Raw genomic sequence first — 22,238 nt, 5'->3', positions numbered from 1 at the left:
TTATGTAAAACAAGCATATTATTCAAAAAATTGTAAAAATAACGAAATTACTTTAAACTAACTTGAAAAATATTTTGAATTTTATAAAGTCAATTATTTCAACTCGTTTGGAATTTTAAGAAACTCAAAAATTAATGATTATCGAGGAGGGTCAAAATTGGGGTTTCAACAATGGGGAATACAGAAAGTATAATACAAAATTTAGTAATGCATGATTATAACGTTGAGACAAACTAGTACATGAGATATGGTTTAAATCATATGTTTACATTTAAGCAAAATAATAGTATGTGTTTTTATTATTATGAAGGTTAATCCTTTCTCTAGGTGTTTAATTTATACATTACTAATATTCTATGTTTCTTCTTTCACACTATAACTTATATAAATTAATATATAAATTCATTCTAATTTACACATGTATTATAAATTATGAGAAAAAAAAAAGCATCAAGTGGATATTACTTATAATGATAAAATAAAATAAAATAAAATAATAAAAAATGCAATAAAACACAGAACATCACGGTAATCAAACGAAGGTTTGGTTGGAAAATTAGAACAGTTAAACTCCACATAAAAATTTGTACATTATTTCATATAAACCTTAATTTCATCATTTACCCCCCACAAAACCTTCTTTACGATGTTTGATATTTTTTCTTCCTTTGTATAATTAATTTCCTCATAAATTCTATGTGATTGAATGTAAAGATTTAAATAAGATTTATTTAACAGTATAAAGAAGATTTAAAAACTGAATATTCTAAATCATTTGAAATCTAAGAAGCTCAAAAATTAATTTCTACCGGGGGAGGGTCAAAATTGAGTGTCAACAACTGTCCCTCATTTTACTTGGATTGATGCAAGAAATTCGAGGAAAATGAAATTGACTAATCCAATTTTGACCGACCACATCTCCATCTTCTGGAAAAGTAATTTGGTACGGACTTTAGGAATTATGGCCAAACCTCGGAAATGGGTTTCCTACATATCTCAGGCTATATGAGATTTCAGGCCACTTGTAGTTTGATATGCTCGATTTGACGCACGATTTTAAAAGAATTCAAAAGTCATTCCGATATCGAGTTATGAAGAGACCGAAATGCTCGAGAATAAGATTTAAGAGCAAATGATTGGAGCACAACCGAGTTTCAACATCGGTTCTGCCTACATATCCCTCAACCTAGTGAATCAAGCTGCTTGTAGTTCGACTCATCGGTTCTTGCTATGCATGGTTCTCTTTCCCGCAATGCATGAATCCTTCACTTGCTATGCACGAATCTCTTTCCCGCGATGCATGACTTTTCTCTTGCTATGCATGGATTTCCTCTTGTTATGCATGGTTTCTTCTTCCCGCGATGCATGACTTTTCTCTTGCTATGAATGGATCTTTTTTCGCGATGCGTGAATCTTCTCTTGTAATGTATGACATTTTTCCTTGCAATGCATGACTTCTCCGCGATGCATGACATTTTTCCTTGCAATGCATGACTTCTCTGCGATGCATGACTTCTTTCTCTTGCAATGCATGATTTCTTTCTCTTGCTATGCATAACTCCAGCGCGATGCATGACTTCTTTCCCTTGCAATACATGATTTCTTTCTCTTGATATGCATGAATTTTCTCTCGATGCATGAATCTTTTCCTCGCAATGCATGAATCTTCTCTTGCAATGCATGAATCTCTTCTTTCGCGATGCATGAATCTTTTCCTGCGATGCGTGAATATTTTCCCGCGATGCATGAATCTTTTTCCCGCAATGCATGAATCTTTTTCCTCTTGCAGTGCTTGAATCTTTTTCCTCTTGCAATGCATGAATCTCTTTCTTCTTGCAATGCATGAATCTCTTTTCTCGCGATGCATAAATCTTTTCCTTGATGCCTCCCTGGTACTGAAAGAAGATAATGCTCCACCGAGCAACATATGTAATCTTCTGGGTATCTTCTGGGACGGCGGTATCGTCTCAATCGACAATATAAATAAAAAAAGACCCTTGGAGTAGTGGTATCATCTCATTTGACAATACGATATAAATGACTCTCTGGATAGTGATATCGTCTCAGTCGACAATATAAATAAAAAAGGACCCTTGGAGTAGTGGTATCATCTCATTTGACAATACGATATAAATGACTCTCCGGATAGTGATATCGTCTCAGTCGACAATATAAATAAAAATGACCCTCGGGGTAAGAATATTATCATATATGATAATATAATACAGATAAATATCTTCCAGGTATCTTTAGTTGCTGGGAAATAATAATATTTCTCTCTTCAAGGTTTTCATTTGTCCCATCTCCGAACATAATTGCATGTTCATTATGAACCTTGCCTTGCTGAGAATTTGAATAAAGTAATGCTACTCATATTCCCAATTCTTGGTGTAAGAAGCATAAGATATTTCCTGCATCCACAAAAAAAATTGTTGATTTTGGAGAGCCCTTCGCCCTTTTAACTTCTCCATATTCATTGAATGGAAGAATATGCTGATCTTGAGGCACCTTGTAGACCTACATCCATAGAAAAATTATTAGTTTAAAAATGAACTGATCTGTGTCGATCTCTTCAGTTGTCTGCTCTTTGTCTTGCTATCTTCGATTGATTTCTCTGATCTCCCGCTTCTTGATAGATAAGACAATTTTTTTTTTATGCAAATATAATTGAAACATGAAAGAAAAGTTTTTAAGGAAAATAGATTTTCAAAATAATGTTTAGAAAAGGTCACTGCCAAGTGTCATGTCACGTCAAGTTTAATGAACGTCATTCGGAGTTGGTGTTTTGAGATCTGTCTGGTTACTTGCTGGGAAGTATCAAAGCTGTTCCAAACTGCTGATGAGCCTATTGAAATTTTGAGGCCACCCTCAAAATTTCTATCCCAGTTAACTGTCTTGACTTATCTCGAACTGTTAGTAAGCAAATCACGAATTTTTGAGATCTTCTCAAAAATTCTGTCCCAGTTGCAAATCTCAGAGTAACTTCAGTCTCAACTTTGTTGGAGAGATCTTCTTTTTTGAAAATTTTTGAGTCCCTCTCAAAAATTCTGTCTCAGTTTCTATTGTAAAGAGAAATAGAAATCCTATGGGAAATATGACCGAGCCTTTGTGGCGCCTACGTATCCCGTTGAGGCAGGAATCAGGTCAAACGTAGTTCCCCTCTCGAGGATTAACAAAAAATAGGAATTTTACAAAGAAATTGACCGAGGCCGACATAGGCCGCCTACGTATATCATTCTTGAGAATTCAGGTCGAACGTAGTTCAAATACAGGGAAAAACATCAGAAGGGAATAAAAAGGATGACCGAGGCCGACATAGGCCGCCTACGTATCTCATTTTTGAGAATTCAGGTCAGACGTAGTTCATTAGAAAAGGGGAAAAATTTAAACTAAGCGAATACAAGTAAACAGAACGATTACAAGGAAATGAAAGAAGATACAAACATAAACTTCACACATAATATCTCTTGACTGCATCTGAGTTGATCGGTTTCGGCCATTCGGTGCCATCCATCTCCGATAGGACCAAGGCACCTCCAGATAATACTTTGCGAACCATGTAGGGTCCTTGCCAATTCGGTGCAATTTCCCTTTGTACTCATCCTGATGAGGGAAAATACGTTTGAGGACCAACTGACCAACTTCAAACATCCTGGCTCTTACTTTCTTGTGAAAAGCACGAATCATTCTCTGCGATACAGTTGACCATGACAAACGGCAACCATTCTTTTCTCGTCAATTAATGTTAACTGATCAATCCCTTGTGAACCCATTCAACATCACCCAATTCAGCTTCTTGGATGATTCTCAACGAAGGTATTTCAACTTCTGCAGGTATAACTGCTTCTGTTCCATATACCAGCAGATATGGAGTAGCTCCAACTGATGTTCTGAAGTCGTTCGGTAACCCAACAAAGCATAAGGCAACATCTCGTGCCAACCTCTGCGATTATCAATCATTTTCCTCAGAATCTTCTTTATGTTCTTGTTGGCGGCTTCTACATCTCCATTCATTTGGGGACGATAGGCGGTTGAGTTCCGATAAGTAATCTTGAATTGTTCACATATCTCTCTCATCAAGTGACTGTTGAGATTAGCTCCATTATCAGTAATGATGGATTCTGGCACTCCAAACCTACATATCAGGTTGTTGCGAACAAAATCAGCTACAACTTTCTTGGTTACCGATTTGTATGAAGCTGCTTCTACCCACTTGGTGAAGTAGTCAATGGTAACCAAAATGAATCTGTGCCGTTAGAGGCGGCTGGCTCTATTGGACCAATGACATCCATGCCCCAAGCTACAAACGGCCAAGGCGAACTCATAGCATTGAGTTCATGAGGCGGCACCCGAATCAAATCACCATGCACTTGACATTTATGACATTTCTGCACAAACTTGCAACAATCATGTTCCATAGTCATCCAAAAATAACCGGCTCGGAGGATCTTCCTCGCCAAAGTGAGCCCATTCATATGAGTACCACAAACTCCGGCATGTATCTGGTCCAGAAGTTTTGCAGCTTCATTAGCATCAACGCATCTGAGAAGACCTAAATCTGGAGTCCTCCTATAAAGGATTTCCCCGCTTGCGAAGAAATTGAGGGCCATACGACGTATCGACTTCTTCTGGTTGAACGTTGCATTCTCAGATAAGTCCCGTCCTCTAAATACTTCTTGATGTCAAAATACCAAGGCAAACCATCTGGTTCTTCTTCGACGTGTGAACAATGAACAGGTTGTTCTTTTACCTCTATATCCACTGGATCAATATAACTTGTATCTGGGTGCTTAATGATTGATGCGATGGTGGCAAGAGCATCGGCCAACTCATTCTGTGTCCTGGAGTGTGTCTGAACTCAATCTTGCGAAATCTCTTGCATAACTTCTGTATATACCGCACATACGGTGTGATCTTTGGGTTTTTCACGGCCCATTCCCCTTGAACCTGATGAATCAACAAATCTGAATCTCCAATAACCAACAACTCATGAACATTCATGTCGATGGCCATCTTCAAACCAAGGATACAAGCTTCATACTCGCCATGTTGTTCGTGCATTAAATCGGAGTTTAGCCGCCATAGGGTAGTGTTGACCAGATTCCGACACTAAGACCGCTCCGATACCTTTCCCTTGATGATTCGCCGCCCCATCAAAGAATACTCTCCAACCAGGGTATGCCTCAGAAATATCTTCACCCACAAATGAAACTTCCTCGTCAGGAAAATAGTCTTGAGCGGTTCATACTCCTCATCAACTGGATTCTCTGCAAGATGATCAGCTAGGGCTTGTGCTTTTATCGCCTTTTGAGTCACATACACAATGTCGAACTCACTCAAAAGCATTTGCCATTTGCCAACTTCCCGGTCGGCATTGCTTTCTGGAAAATATACCTCAACGGGTCCATCCTGGAAATAAGGTATGTAGTATAAGAAGACAAATAATGTCTCAGCTTTTGAGCGATCCAAGTCAAAGCACAACATGTTCTCTCCAAAAGAGTGTAACGAGCCTCATATGGAGTGAACTTTTTGCTCAAATAATAAATGGCTCGCTCTTTCTTCCCAGTTTCGTCATGTTGACCAAGCACACATCCCAATGCATTATCTGAGACAGACAAATATAACAATAATGCACTCCCCTCTCGCGGAGGGACCAACACCGGCGGATTGGACAAATAGTTCTTGATGGCATCAAAAACAGTTTGACATTCTCCGGTCCACTTGGTCGAGGCATCTTTTTTCAATAACTTAAAGATGGGCTCACACACCATGGTGGATTGAGCTATAAATCGACTGATGTAGTTCAACCTTCCTAAAAAGCTCATCACCTCTTTCTTGGTCTTCGGAGGGGGTAATTCTTGGATTGCCTTGATCTTGGAAGGGTCAAGCTCAATGCCCCTCCTGTTGATTATAAATCCCAACAACTTGCCAGCTGGCACTCCAAAAGCACACTTGGCAGGATTTAACTTCAAATTGTATCGGCGCAAGCGATCAAAGAACTTTCTCAAGTGAGTCAAGTGGTCCGAACTCTCACGGGACTTGATTATGACGTCATCTACATACACCTCGATCTCTTTATGAATCATATCATGAAAGATGGTTGTCATGGCCCTCATATAAGTAGCACCGGCATTTTTGAGACCAAAAGGCATCACCCGATAATGATATACACCCCAAGGCGTAATGAAAGCTGTCTTTTCTGCATCTTCTTCATCCATCAGGATCTGGTGATACCCGCATAACAATCTACAAACGATTGCATCTCATGCTTAGCACAATTATCAATGAGAATGTGAATGTTTGGCAACGGAAAATTATCCTTCGGGCTTGCTTTGTTGAGATCTCTGTAATCGACACAAATTCTTATTTTTCCGTCTTTCTTGGCAACGGAACAACATTAGCTAACCAAGTCGGATACTGCGTCACTTCCACTACTTGGGACTCGATCTGCTTTGTAATCTCCTCTTTGATCTTCAAACTCAACTCAGGCTTGAACTTCCGAGTCTTTTGTTTTACTGGACTGAAATCTGGATTGATCGGCAACTTGTGGACACCATATTCGTGCTCAACCTGGCATGTCTTTATAAGACCAGGCAAATACATCAATGTATCCTGAGCAAACGAACCAGGTCTCTTCTTTGGGCTTCAGTCAGATGGACACTGATTCTGACTTCTTTGACACATTCCTCATCTCCGAGATTCACAGTTTCAGTTTCTTCAAGATTTGGCTTGTGTTGATTCTCAATTGTCGAAACTCCTCAGCAACATGTTCGGGACCTCATTTTCTTCTTCGTATTCCTCGCACTAATCATCACCTGCCTCATTTTGTTCACTCGGTTCATGACATGACATGACATTGGCAGGTTTTAAATTATATTACTGAAATCATAAACAAACAAAGTTAGGAAAGTAAAATATAAACAGACAGTAAACAAATTTTGATAAAAGAGGCTTTCATTTAAATTGAAAGACAAGCACAAACTTTGGCCATGGCCGAGGGCCATATTGCCTTTTTAAACATCACAAAGGAATTTAAAAGCTTCAAACAAATAATAGTTGCATAAAGGATGGGTCTCGGGCCTCTTCCGAACTACCACCGATTTTAAAACAAACAAAGACACATGTCTTTTCTACCCAGATGAGCGGGAAATCAAGAGTGGTGTGGAGGTCCAGTTCTTTAATTGCTCTTCAGGTTCTGCATCACGGATGCCTGATGTCCCAGCCTCTTCCTCGATGACCGCATCAATCTCCTCAAAAAGGCCCAGATTCCTTCCCCGAGACCACATCGTTGACATTTTCTCGTACCGGAATGATTGGTATAGATGAGGAATTGGCCTGGCCAATGCTTGGTCAACACTCTTGTTCTTCATCTCTGCTTCGTCATCTGTTGGGACATATCCCAAACCAAACTTTGCTCCTTTGGCGGGAATTTGGATAGGCTCGACGATTCCTTGGAAATGCTTCCCCAATCCAAAACCTGGTTCGAAACCATTCTGGAGCATGACAGTAGCAATCATCTTGTACACGGCGGCATAGGAGGCTGTGGAGCCAAGTCATCACCGGTGGCATTTACCAGCTCCACTGTGTAGAAATCACAACCTCGAGAGACATCATCAGCAATCGGTGCATACCCATTGGATGACTCCCTTCACCATAAATGACCAATTCCTGTCCTTCCAAACAAACTTCATTAGTTGGTGAAGGGTAGAAGACACAGCCCCAGCCATATGAATAAACGGTTTCCCAAAAGCAAGTTGTAACTGGTGTTGATATCCAACACCTGGAACTCCACATTAAATCTGCAGGACCCATCTGAACATCCAAATTTACTGCCCCTATGTGTCTCTTTGTACTCCATCAAAAGCCCTCACATTGACTGGTTTTGGTGAACCTTTCCCAAGTCGAATTTCAACTGCTGAGAGTTGAAAGCGGCAAATATTAAGACCGGACCCATCTCGACCAAAACACGATTATTATCTTTTCCGCACTTATGGTGACGTGCAGAGCTTTGTTGTGCATCCTCCCTTCAAAGGGCACTCTTCGTCACAAAACTGATTCGATGTCCCCGATGACCTGGTTTATCATGGCTGCTAAATTGTCACTATTAGTACCCACAGGCACATAAGTATCATCCAAAGCCCTCATCAAGCTTGCCTATGCAACTGTGAACTCATTAATAAAGCCCACACAGAAATCTGAGCTGGGTCTTCTCCAAATGCTTCACAATCGAATAATCTTTCGGCTGCATTTTCCTCCAGAACTCCTCGGCTCAGCTTCACTGATCGGCCTTTTGTTGATCCTTCTTCTGCCCCCTTGAGCTAACTCTTCCGGTGTGTAGCACCTCCGGATCTGGTCATACCTTGGGTACAGCCGTTTCAATCACAAATTTTGGTCGGGTAAGAGTTTCTCGTGGCACCAAGGCAACAGCCTTCTCGGGTGTCAGAATCACAAACTCTTTCTTCTCTCTGATGCTCAACGAAGCTACAGCCTTTCCAGTTCATCAGGAGCAATCGAAACTATTGCTTTGTCACGCACCAGTCATCATCTGTCTCTATCATATTGATAGTAGCGCCTCCATGATTTGGCAAAGGATTTATTGACATTGGGCGCGACTGTCTGAAGAGAGACCACATTCTGGTCAATTAGGTCTTGGATCTTATGCTTTCAGGTTGATACAGTCTCGGTATCATGTCCAACACTGTTGGAGTGATACGCGCACCTCTGATCAGGTCTGTAAAACTTTGAGCTAGTGTCAACCGGCTTGGGCCCCACTGGGTGAATATATCCTGCCGCAGTTAATCGTCGAACAACTTTGTTCGGCTTTCAATAAGCGGAGTGAAAATTCTAGCAGGCTTCTTCTCAAATCTAGGACGGGGGGGATCGTAATTGCCTTGTTGAGGAGGAGGCATTTGACGATAATTTGGAGCTTTGGACGGGGGGCTTGATATCTGGGATATGAGTTGGTTTGGTAGTTTGGTTGTGGAGCTTGGTAGTTCGAGGGGGTATTTTGGTAAAGTGGAGCTGGGGTTTGGTACATTGGGGGAGGCGTTTGGTAATTTGTCTGAACGTTGGCACAGTTGGGGCGCTTTTCGGTAGTGATGAGATGGAGTCTGGTAAACTGGAGGGGGAGTTTGGTAATAGTAGGGGGAGTTTGGTAATTAGGAGGGGGTATTTTGATAGCTAGGAAGAGGGGTTTTTGGTAACTGGGGAGGGGTATTTTGGTAATCAACCTGTGCATAACATGCCGGGTACAAACTCTGTGAAGGTCGAGAACGACCTTGGTATGATGATGATTTCCTTGGGGTCTTCTTCCCCTCATAAGAGATAGAGGACACATCCTCTCTTTTCTTTTCAACAAGCCCGAAGATCCGGGCGAGGCAGCAACACGGGCAATCTTCCCGGTTCTCAATCCATCTTCGATAGTCTCACCTACCTTGACTATCTCAGCAAATTTTGCTCCAACGAGCAACATAATTCTGTCATAATATCGGGCTCCTGCACCCGCACAAACACTTCACAATTTCCTTTTCTGACATAGGAGGTCTAACTCTAGCTGCCTCCTTTCGCCATCTATATGCGAATTCTCTGTAGCTTTCGGTCGCTTCTGCTTCATTTTCTCCAAGGAGTAACGATCAGGAACGATCTCCACATTGTAGGCGAATCGTTCTATGAAGTCCTTAGCCAAGCATTCCACTAGACCACTGTTTCGTTTCATGAGACGTAAACCATTCTAGAGCCTCTCCGCTCAAACTTCGGCTAAAAAGCCGCATTAACAAAGCTTCGTCTCTCCCAACTCCCACGAGTTGGTCACAGTAGGCCCTCAGGTGCGCTAAGGGGTTCCCTGTTCCTCCAAAGATGTCGAATTTTGGCACTTGAACCCTTCCGGGAGGTCCAAATTTGGGTGAATGCACAGGTCTTCATAACTCAACCCGCGACCTCAGGAATGCAGTTCAACTCCTTCATGGCTTTTCTAATTTCCTCCTTCATATCTATCTTGGTGGTCTCTTTCTTTGACCTCCACTCTCTCTCCCTCTCCTCATAGTGGTCGAGCTCCGAACCATGGGCATCATGCTCATTGGGGACCGGTATTTGGAAAACAGCTTTTTGCGGTAGTGGTGGAGTGATAGAGGGACTCTGGCCATTTAAAGGGGCGTGATAGTTTTGGGGATAAGTCTGGGGGTTGGTGTACAGGTTTTGGTGAGGGAGGGAAGTGCGTGGGTTATTAGCGTTTTGGCCGTGGGGGGCAGGCTAGTTTGGTGGTTTGCATTAGGGGGAGGGAGTGGTGCTTGGAGTTGGTTTTTGAGGAGGGGGTGGTGTTTGGTAAGAGGCTGAGGCGTAGTGGGGGTTTTGGGTGGTAAGGTCAATGACGGAGGGATTACGAGCAGGACTTGAGAGTGGGTTTTGAGCTTGTTCCACGCTAGGAGGGGAATTTGAGCTGGAGGTCTTCCGTCTGGTTGAGTGTTGACAGCAAAAATCGGAGGAGGCAAATCTTGTCTTTTCTGCATCTCGACCCTCATCTCAGCAATTTGTTGCATCAACTGCAGGATCAGTTCATTCTGATCAGCAAGGGCGGGCTGAGCCACCACGACATCAGTAAGGCCAGGTTCTTCGTTGTTATCACTCATTGTTGTTTTTCCCTTTTGTGAATTTTGGCTGGGAAAGGAATCTGTAGGCCCTTTTGATATGGTAAAATAGGGATGATCGGCCAGTGTATCAACACAGATCAGTTCTAACTACCTGTAGAGAAAAACAACTCAAAGGCAAATCTGTCAGTATTAGTTATGGATAAATAATGCAAGATATCACATAGAAAGCAGATAAACACATAGAAGTTGCTTCGTTTGAGGACACGTTAACCCACGAGTAATGGGGACTGATTTTTTTTGAACAAGCAGGAATTTGCTCGTTTTATTTTGGGGCTAGTGACTCAGAAAGGCTAAATTGAGTTAGTTAAGGTCTTCTTGCTGCATCTTCTGTCATCTGTTGATCTGAACTTAATGTTTCCATGTAAAATTAAAGAGGGGGAAAAGAAAATTTGAAAAAGATAGGGGCCGGGCCTTGAAAGGCTGCCTACGTATCCCCGAAGGAGAATTCAGGCCCTACGTAGTTCGAATACAAAGGAAATTTTCATTTTCATTCATTCATTTCTGGTGATTACAAGGAAAGTGAAAAACAAATAAGAAAGCTCCTAAAAGATAGATGGTTCCTTCACCGAAGCTTCTTCCTTTGACTGCTATATTAGCCACGGGGGGTAAACTCATATGTTTCGGGGGCGGTTTCCTCATTCTCTTCTTTCCATCGTCCCTTGAAAGGAGGTCTATAGACAATTTCCTCTTCAAGTTCCTCTTCAACAGATTCAGGTCCAGTGCCTTCAGGACCACTGTTGGTGGCCTCTTGGTTGAAGAAAGGGAATTTTTCATGTAGTTTCTGAAGTCTCATGGTTATATCATTGTTGAAGTCGTCATGATCTTTCCGCATAGCAACCGTCTTCTCGTTCATGACAGCATATCTTGCCATCTTAGCCGCTAACTCCGCGTCCAGTGTTGCACTTTTGGCTTGCGCAGCTGCGGTGGCTAATTCTACTTCTATTCTTCTTTCTCCCATCTCTCGAATCTCTTGTTTGAGTCGGCGCAGTTTCATCCTTAGACTCTCCTCAGTCGTTTTCACTTCAACATTCTTGCCCTTTTCCATCTTAGCAGCAATTTCACCTTTCCTGAGATGATAGAGTAACGTTTTAGGATTTGGTAGTAGGATTTTATTTCTGGCTGAGAAACTCAAGACTCGTGGAATTTTGGTAGGACATTTTGGTAATGACTTGTATTTGGCATTGGGGAAATTTCAGAAAATTTTCGAAAAGGAGTGGGCTAAAAATGTCCTCATTCAAAGCAACAATACCACATAAACAGTTTAAAGCACACAAGCATATATCACGTCCTAAACAGATATGTGACCCTTTTGTGCCCAGGGTAGGCCTAGCGAATTTGAAGGATGTATTGCGCCATTTAAAACAATTGTTGCACCCCCCAAAAAGATTCATAAATAATTAGAGAATTCATTACAAAGTCAACGAAAAGGGTACATCTTTTAGGGAATGGATAAACTGCAAATACAATAAAATCAATCCCTCGCAGGGGAATAAGATAGCTAAAAGGCTGAATGTTCCGCTCCTCCTCTTGCTTTTTCCACTTCTTCGCGAATGAGGAACTTGCTAGTCATCACATGGGGCTCGGCGAACACAGCTTTGGAAGCCATCGGTACGCCCTGGAGAGTGTTAAGTTGACCATCCAAATTCGAGTCCAAACGTACCAGGCAGACTCTTGCGTTAGCTAACTCTTGTGTGGCAAAGGCTAAGGCCCTTTGGCTTTCATATTCACGATGTTGGAACTCTTGTTCCCTACGCATGTATTCTTGCTCCCTACGTTGAAACTCTTGCTCTCTTCGATCCCATTCCTGCTGAAAGTGGTAGGCTTGGATTTGGAGCCTTACCTGGACATCTTCAATTTGTCGGCCCGTGCGTGGCGTCGGGTCAAGTGTACCACGCAGATCATCCTGTAACCACTTTTTGTACTCGTCAACATACCCAGCGTCATATCTGTCTTCAGTCATGCTTTCTTTTAGGTTATCCCGCCCGACCCATTCATCGAGAATTTCCTTGGCATGAGGTATCTTGTCACACCCGTTGTAGTCAAAGACGTAGCGGCTAGCGTCTCCTTTGAAAGGCAGAATTTGTGTTCTGCCGAATTGCCGCATTACCCTGCTAGGGTTGTAAGGTCGCACACCTCTAATGCCAGGAAGAATTAGGAAAGGACACTTAGCCCCCTGAATGGCTATTTTCTCTGACATGAAATCTTGAAACATCCACTGTACATCTCCATCTTTTAAGCCGTGGAAGACTTTAGCCTATGCTTTCCTCGTGCTGTGGATCTCGAATCTATTGATACTCAAGTGTAACTCGTAATGGTCAAAGTGACTTTCTTTTCGTGGTTCGGCTAATTTCTGTTTCTGGGTCTCGCATGTCTTCACTAGATGTTTAGACATCCACCATTGCAGCAGGATATTACACCCTTGAAAAAATGGAAACCCATTTTTGCATTGACCCAAAGATTGATAGATATCAGCCACAATGATCGGGGACAGGTTGAAGTATTTCTTGACTTGTCCCTTTTTACCAACGCCTTCAAAGATAGCGTGAGTTACCATGACAATTCGAGTATCAATTTCATTCCCTCCGTCCTGGGGAAATACCATTGTCCCTAAGAGGCATACGGCAAATGCTAGGGTTTGGGTTTGACTCCAACTACTGCGATTGAGAAACTCATTTGGAAAATTCTTGTAATAGTTTTCGTGTCCCCATCGTTCGTAGAACTTCATAAGCGGAATACTCGGGGTGTCTAGCCAGTCTGCATTTACTAGTAACAACATGTTCTTCAGTTCCTTACTGGTCGGCTTATCCGGTAGCAAAATGTGATGATCTGGATGATTTTTCCTTTTCTGGCACATTCCTACGTTGTCTAAGCAATCCCTGATTTCTTCAACAGTTGGTGTCATTTCGATATCTCCGAAGCGAAACACCATTCTCTCATCATCCCAAAATCGAGTGACCACCTCAATGAACTCAGGCCATACTTTGAGATTCATTATCGACGGGAGGTGACCCAAGTGAATGGAAAGTTCTCTTTTCTGATACGCATTGAGATTGTACCACCACACACGGAGAAGGTTTGGCGTCTCGATGAACATTTTGAAACTCAAGTGTTGCTTGGCCATCTACAAAAACAAACAAAGAATTAGATACCCCCCAAACCCAAGACACAACAATTTGTGAAACGACGCATACATCCTTCAAACACGTAAGTATGAACGTCCGTTCGGGCCGTGGGCCCTTTGGACTCAAGGTGGTCTTTCTAATGGGCCCAACACGCCTTGGGTATTGGGTCATCTTAGGCCAATGCGCTAAATTTTGGGATTGAGTTTGGCTCTACGCTAGTCTTGACTAAGAGTGAGCTTTGTTTATAGTGGATAGGTGACCCAAGCGGACAACTTGGGCTGGGACAGTTAACGACTGTTGACTATCCAGTAGCCAACTACATTCGTCAGGGTGTCCCGAGAACAATTTGGTTAACGAACGACTGCGGCCCGCATAATCGTCCTTTAAATGGAAATTTAAATAATTGTCGTTTGACGGAGTATGTCATGCCATGAATGCAACAGTTCAATATATACGATAAATAAAACAAGTAGACAGTTAAATCACATAGCCAAATAAATAAATCTTAAGGTTAGAACCATTCAAATCCCCAGCAGAGTCGTCATTCTGTTTTATTTGGAAAATATATTTTGACTGGTTTAAGAGTCGCCACTTAATTTTTAAGAAAAATCAAGGAAACTATTGTTTTCAAAAAGACTAAAACAGGAATCTAATGAAAACTTAAAAAAAGGTTCGAGGTTCTTATTAATATTCTAGGAAGGTTTTTAAAGCACCTAGAATATCCGCTAATGCGGTTATCCGACAATTAATTTATTTGGCTAAAATAATTTTAACTTAGCTTAACTTTGCAAAAATTGAATTAGTTTATAGTTAGAACTATTTTTTAAGGGAAAAGGGGAAATATTGAAATATTATCTAAGTGAAATATTTTGTGAATTTATTTATTTATTTTCTTTTACGTTAAGTAGAGATGAACAATTTAGTTTTAAAAAAATGGGTGTCTTTTGGGGATTTGAATTCTTTTTAAAACCTTAAGATTAATAGCAAATAATAACGAGTGAACAAATATAATAAAAAAAAAAAAAAAAGAAAGGAACTTGGGCCCAAATCCGGTTTTCCTGTCCGCCTGGGCCGGCACTTGGGCCCATTTTCATATTGGGCCTTCGGCCCATTTGAGCCACCTGCACCTGTCCTATACTAACGTTAAAGAAATATTATTATTTTTTCTTTGGGTTTTAGGCCCAATTTTTCACCTGTCTTAAGCTTCTAACAAAATAAGAATAGCAACTAAATGGGCTTAGGCCCCAATAGATAACAAAATACAAATTTTGGAATTAAAAGTGGGCCTTTGGCCCAATCTTTCAATTCTCTAATTTGCTCCAATATTTTCCTCGACTCCGGGACCTGTACGTCGGTTTTAGGAAACCTATTCTTCGATTTTTGTGGCGGGCTGACTTGAGGGAAAGGGTTTGAGCCTTTAGGGCTCTCTCGAAATATGAGGAGAGGAAAATAGGAGTTCATGGCGAACTCGGGCAGATTTTACATGCAAACAAAGGAGAAATAAGGAGTTAAAATATTATCCAAGTTGATAACAAGACTAAACTAATTTAAGACACTTAACCCTATTAAAGTATTTCATGCCGAGTAATGTTGAGCATTAAAAAAACTTTGATGAAGTAACCACATTGATCATTGGAAACCGACAAAATCAATATAGTAGCTGGCAACATAGGCATATGGACAACAAAATAAAATTTTAAAAAAAAAGTAAAAATAACAAAAGGATAAATAGAAGCAGATTCGAAAGAAACAATTCAACCCTTCCCAAATACACACATTTGTTTATAGTCAGTTGAGCAGGGAGCAACTAAGGACAATTTTTTTCTATTTAAACCCATGAATAAACACATTCCACGTGAATATATACCAAACAAGGATGTGTCCGAGTGAGTAATCGATCAACACTACTTTGACCCAAAATTATTTTTTGCGTAGGGAGACAATATTGCTATATCCAAATAACCAAACACGATAACATCATTATTCAATTATTGAATCAAGCACGTCAAGCAAAAGCTCAAATAGGCATAAATAGACAAGATATTCACTGGAAAGGTCACTTTTTTGAGCAATATTATTTAACACAATGACAAACTATGCCAAATGCATGTCACACCCAAGATAATGCCATTTTTAAATCATACGGAGGAAAAAGGGTTGTTTTAACAATTGGAAAATAGTATTAACATAGGCAAATTAGCCATCACAACATCAAAATTTCACACAAGTCATTTATGAAATAGGAAGCTAGGGGGGTTCGACATTAAAGACGAGATCAAAGGAATAGAAAGCCGTTTTAGAAGCTTAAAATTGCAAACATTTCTCAACTACTACAGATTCATAACCGATGAAGGCAAACCAAGATTAACAGAGGAATATAAATATAAGATGTGCATCTATAAAGCTTCGACCCGATCATATAATGGAGTCACATAGGACAGATATATCACGTTGAAGCATTTAACAAACCGGCAATAATTAATAACAAATAGCCACATAACAAGCTTTTCCGACATCGAAAAATATCGAATCGACATAGGAGCAGATGTGAGGAGAACGCTGAAAGGGAAGGAGTGTCACCTTCTTAAGGGCAGCGACTGAGGCGGAAAACGAGCAGGGGCGACTTCACACCAAAAGAGGATCCGAGAACTTCAAAACTCAAACCACGAATTAGAATGTCCGAACCCTCTGCAAGCAAACACCCTTTCAAGAACTTAAGCTTAGAGGATTGTATTTAAATTTTCTCAAGTGTAAAAATTTAATTGCTCAAGAAACTCCTCCTTTTCAACTTCCTAACTTGGTTCAGAAAAATCTAAGAATTTCACTCCGAAAAAATAAAAACCCCCCCCTTAAGACTAAATGCAAAGAGAGTTTTTATACAAGGAAATTAGGGTAGAAAAAGGGGGGAAATCCAGATGGAATTTTGCCATTTGAAATTCGAAATCAAAAAAATCCTTTCACCATTTAGGGGATACAACTTTTTCTCCAAAAAAATGTCTCATTCCGAAAGAGGAAAAAAGGGGAAAAGCTCGTGCTAGCTGCTCACACAGTCTATGTGATGTCCTTCCGTCATTTGGTTGCTCTGGTGTTTAACATTATGAAAGCTGGAATTGTTGTCGTTTTCTGGGAATGGTACGTTGTCTCTGGGTTCCTCTTTGGAATAAAGGAAAAGGAGTATTGGAGTGGGCTGGGTCGGGTTGCTATTGTTGTAATATGCTGATGGGGACAATTGAGGTGGGCTGGGAATTGGACTGTGCTGCTGAAACGCTGCTACTGAAGGAGGGCCCAAAATTTGGCATAAATTGATCTAAAAAAAAAAAAAAAAGGTTTAAGGTGAGGAGAGAAAATTGGTAAGATTTGTAATGGCCACATAAATTGCAATAATGGCCAAGGGAAATTAAGAAGTTAGCCGACTTGAGTTAATTTAGTGAATTCGACTAGAGTTTAAATAGGATGAATTAATAGAATTAATTCACGAGCTTCTTGATCTTAACGAGATAAAATAATTAACTTAATTACAAGCTAATATTTTAAAATATAAACCATTATATAACCAAAATTGATTAACCAAATATTTAATTAAAACAAATCTTTTTGAGACTATTTTCAAATATTCATAAAATATACTAATTAATATATACATAATTATGTAAAACAAGCATATTATTCAAAAAATTGTAAAAATAACGAAATTACTTTAAACTAACTTGAAAAATATTTTGAATTTTATAAAGTCAATTATTTCAACTCGTTTGGAATTTTAAGAAACTCAAAAATTAATGATTATCGAGGAGGGTCAAAATTGGGGTTTCAACAATGGGGAATACAGAAAGTATAATACAAAATTTAGTAATGCATGATTATAACGTTGAGACAAACTAGTACATGAGATATGGTTTAAATCATATGTTTACATTTAAGCAAAATAATAGTATGTGTTTTTATTATTATGAAGGTTAATCCTTTCTCTAGGTGTTTAATTTATACATTACTAATATTCTATGTTTCTTCTTTCACACTATAACTTATATAAATTAATATATAAATTCATTCTAATTTACACATGTATTATAAATTATGAGAAAAAAAAAAGCATCAAGTGGATATTACTTATAATGATAAAATAAAATAAAATAAAATAATAAAAAATGCAATAAAACACAGAACATCACGGTAATCAAACGAAGGTTTGGTTGGAAAATTAGAACAGTTAAACTCCACATAAAAATTTGTACATTATTTCATATAAACCTTAATTTCATCATTTACCCCCCACAAAACCTTCTTTACGATGTTTGATATTTTTTCTTCCTTTGTATAATTAATTTCCTCATAAATTCTATGTGATTGAATGTAAAGATTTAAATAAGATTTATTTAACAGTATAAAGAAGATTTAAAAACTGAATATTCTAAATCATTTGAAATCTAAGAAGCTCAAAAATTAATTTCTACCGGGGGAGGGTCAAAATTGAGTGTCAACATATGAGACTAAAAATATTACGTCTCCAACCTAGGATTTGTACACAAAAACCATACTCCCCGGGTTTAATTTGTTTATCATGTTTTGATTTTGCACGCAATTTAAGAAAATGAAGAATATTTTTGAAATTTTTGTTGTCTTAAATGAAAGATATATCAAAATGTCCTTTAATTTTGTAGTTAACTCTTAAACAGTGGCGGAGCTAGGATTTTTAATAATATAAATTTTAGGAATCACATAATTTTAATATGAAATTACAATCTATCCCTATTTAGTTTGTAATTACATTAATCCTTGAAAAAGTAAAATAAACCAGATGAGGGGTTCAAAATCTAAAGAAGTAAACACACGAACTAACCGAAGAGGTTCCACAACTACTAGATATACATACAAATAATTTTAACCATGTATAAATAGTAATATTTTCCACCGAAGGAGGTTCAGATGAACCATCTAACAGTTTGTTGGCTCCGCCCTGCTCTTAAACATATCACATCGAAAGTTGAAATTAAAGAATTGTAATAGAAAACATGTTTTTAAACGAACTAAAGAGAAAAACAAGACAAACAAATTTGACGATTTTTATACTATAAAAATGTATATATATAATATAGCCAAATTAAAAAAAATGACAGTAAAAAAATAGGGATAATTTCGGAAAAATATAATTCTATAACTTGTATCACAATAAAATATAGCTCATAACTTACCTCGCAAATCTTTGACCAAAAAAAATGTGCAGTTTGTAAAAACAGTTTTTAAAACATGTATAACGATGTATAAATTTGTATATAAAAGGTAAGTTATGGACTATATTTTTGCACACCTAGTAGACAATATTTATAATTGTGTATACTATCGTACAATATTGTATACATTAAGGACCATTTTTTCTCACGAATTAGACAACAAATTAATAATAATAATAAAACTTGTTGATCAGTTACTCAAACACTAGTTGTGAATCTTGAGCTTCAGTTGTCAACACAAAGCTTGGAAACATTTGAGTTATTTCCCTGAAATGCCATCAACAATTTCTAGTTATAAAATGAAGGAATCATGTTTCAATATTGAGCTAATAATGGTCAAAAAACACACCTGAATTATCGCGAGTTTCACACTCCAACTATCAGTTGTTTTCTTTACTACTTGAACTATTACTCTATGTGTATTAAAACACACCTCGAAGCTGATTAGGCCAACTATTAATGATAGTAGTTGGTCTAATCAGCTTCGAGGTGTTTTTAATACATAGATGGTGATAATTTAGGTAGAAAAAAAGGAGTGAAACTCGCGAAGAAATGTTAGTTGAGATGTGTTTTCGACCATTATTTCTTCAAATATGAGATAAACAGAATTTCCACTCACTTCAGGAATGGTAGAGTCATGTTCTTGATGATAGAAGGATATCTTGTGACCAATTCCTTCCACTCTTCTGGATCAATCCGTCCATCTCCTTTCGTGTCAGCCTCTACGAATGTCTGTTTATTATATCATCGACATCAGAGCATATCGAAACTAGACAGGATACATGACTGACAAGGGAGTAAAGTGATCACTCTTCTGCACCTTATCAACAATTGCTTCGATAGCGTCATCTGGAAGTATCAATTCTGATTCCTTCAGTATAGCAAATACCATTTCCTTCAACTACAAGTTCAACAGTAGTGATAGTTATTCAACAATGTAATACAAAAGTACAACAATGACTGTGTTCAACACTTTGTGTCAAGAGTATTGTGTACTATTAACCGTGCACCACTAGCCCTCGAGGATTTCTGAGTTAAAAACAACAACAAACCCAGTGTGATCCCACAGATGGGGGTCTAGGCAGGGTACGTGGTGTGTATGCAGCCTTACCTTTACCTTGTTTCTGATAGACTCTCGGTTCAAGTAAAACATATCAAACTCAAGTATATATGGAAATGAAATGCAGTAATGAAGAAGTCATGTTAAAAGTAAAAGGAGAAGAACAGTAACAACAACAAACAAGGCGTAACTGAGACAAAGGAAACAACAGGTAAAAAATCGAAGAATGGGGGAAACTAGACAACAAGCAAATACGTACTAACAAATTTCTGTAGAGATTACTCACCTCATCGCGTTCTATGAATCCAGTTTGCCTCAAGTCATACAACTTAAATGCAACTGAAACAAAATCATGCCTGAAGTTAGTATCAGCAATACTAAAATGCCTTAACATGTTGCTCTACTTTTAAGTACAAGAAAATATGGCTTATAAGAGAAATCTCAAACATATTTCTTACATTCAATTTTGTCTGCTTGAGGAGTCCTTGGATGGAATATGCTTAATGACCGAACAAATTCTCCAAACTCAATAACTCCGTTATGCTTAATATCAAACAAATCAAACAACTGCAATAACGCGATAAGAATTAAGGAATAGATTCATGTTTGGAGAACGACAAAGATCAAGATACAACATGAAATAAAGAACTTTTCACAGTTTTAAGAATGCATGTTGATGTTGCAAGTTGTTTTTCCAGATAGTCAATTTGGCACACAAATGTTAAATGAATTATGTCAGAGAGATGAAACACGTACTCTCTGTGCGAAAAGATTTTGCTTAAGGCTACAGTTGAAGAGTGCAAGGAGAAACTCTTCCTGCGTAGAAGAAATAGAATTAAATCAATCTCACAAGAGTCTATTGTTCGCAGCCTTATCTTGCATTTCTGCAAGAGACTATTTCCACAGCTTGAACCAGTGACCTCTTGTGAATTTACGCCTAATGATTGAACTTTTTATGATGAAAATTACCTTATGAATAAGACCATCATCAATTATGGAGCTGCTAAGTTTTCCATACAGAACATACAATGCATCCACTTCATTAACAGAAACTGCAACAGAAGATCAGAGCACTCTAAGATGCTTAATTACACAGCTTAACAAACAAAAAAAAAGTCATGGACACACACACACTACTATGCTTGAAGATAATCAAGTGGTTGTTTTCGATCGACTCTTTACTCAAGAAAAAAGACAGTACAGAAAAACATAACGAAAGTGAAGAAGCTTGGCAAAAACACTATAGAAAACATGACAACAAAACATTCCGTACACAGTAATTACAACAAAATAAATGATAATCGAAGTACAAGAAACATCAAATAGTAATAAACCAAACTCAAAGGACAAGAAACAACATGAGTAATACTACGACTACCAGTATAGAATGATAAGCGAGACAATGCTCTACTGAAGGCGATGCAAATAAAATACAAAATCATTAACAGCATATGAAACACTGATCAGTATATGTCCAACAAACACTACTGGTGAAACATTTAAAAGAATACTACAATTTACCATAATAAGTTCAAGGTAAAGAGGCATTCTTTAACTCACATGAAGTCTCAGAAGCTAGTAAATCATGGTTCTCGAAACCAGGTGGACGTCGAGATCTCATGGAACGAAAACAGCCCGTTAAAGCAAGCATTGTCCTGCAGAGGACTTAAAAGATACAGAAATATATATCTGTTCAACACCTGCCACACATCCAACATGAAGAATTATAGTAAAGCATTGCTTCTTCAAAAGCAATTGTTATAGGGCTGTAATTGGTATATACTCCCTCCGTTTCAAAAAAAATGATCTCCTTTCCTTTTTAGTCTGTTTCAAAAAGAATGTTCTGTCTTTTTTTTGGTAACATTTTAATTTTAGCTTTCCACGTGGCATATTTAAAGTCACAAGATTGAAGGGCAATTTAGTACATTTGACATAACTTTAATTTAGGACCACAAGATTCAAAAGTCTTCTTTATTTTCTAAAACTTCGTGTCAAGTCAAACCAGATCACTCTTTTTGAAACGGAGGGAGTATATATGAAGGAAATGCTTTTCACCAAGAAAATCATTTTCTTTATAAATGAACATTCTAATTACAGAGGCGGATCTAGAGTAAATTCATCTCTACAATTGAACCAAATACCCTATAGGCTATACAACATATGAAAAATTGAAATATAT

The 22,238-nt window shown here is 38.6% G+C and overlaps 1 protein-coding gene across 1 annotated transcript; it reads right to left on the bottom strand.

The window, feature by feature from the left end:
- Window positions 1-19,181: 19,181 nt before the first annotated feature.
- Window positions 19,182-21,759, bottom strand: LOC125820471 (calcineurin B-like protein 4). The gene is made up of 8 exons (XM_049499909.1): window positions 21,620-21,759; window positions 21,029-21,111; window positions 20,816-20,875; window positions 20,518-20,626; window positions 20,346-20,398; window positions 19,820-19,900; window positions 19,619-19,731; window positions 19,182-19,266 (listed from the first exon to the last, which is right to left on the bottom strand). Exons 1-8 carry the CDS (start codon window positions 21,708-21,710, stop codon window positions 19,194-19,196), a joined length of 663 nt encoding a protein of 220 aa, XP_049355866.1. The 5' UTR covers window positions 21,711-21,759; the 3' UTR covers window positions 19,182-19,193.
- Window positions 21,760-22,238: the final 479 nt, after the last annotated feature.

Source organism: Solanum verrucosum, unplaced genomic scaffold (genome assembly GCF_900185275.1).
Source record: "Solanum verrucosum unplaced genomic scaffold, falcon-dt-bn FXZP01000229.1, whole genome shotgun sequence".
NCBI lineage: Eukaryota > Viridiplantae > Streptophyta > Magnoliopsida > Solanales > Solanaceae > Solanum > Solanum verrucosum.
Note: the sequence above shows the minus strand (reverse complement) of the source record. Positions and strands in the feature narration are given on the sequence as shown.

Coding starts and splice junctions, on each gene's coding strand:
- LOC125820471 (XM_049499909.1), bottom strand. CDS start 21,710: ATGCTTGCTTTAACGGGCTGTTTTCGTTCCATGAGATCTCGACGTCCA. Junction 20,627..20,815: donor AAAATCTTTTCGCACAGAGA/GTACGTGTTTCA, acceptor GCGTTATTGCAG/TTGTTTGATTTGTTTGATAT. Junction 19,732..19,819: donor TCGAAGCAATTGTTGATAAG/GTGCAGAAGAGT, acceptor TATAATAAACAG/ACATTCGTAGAGGCTGACAC.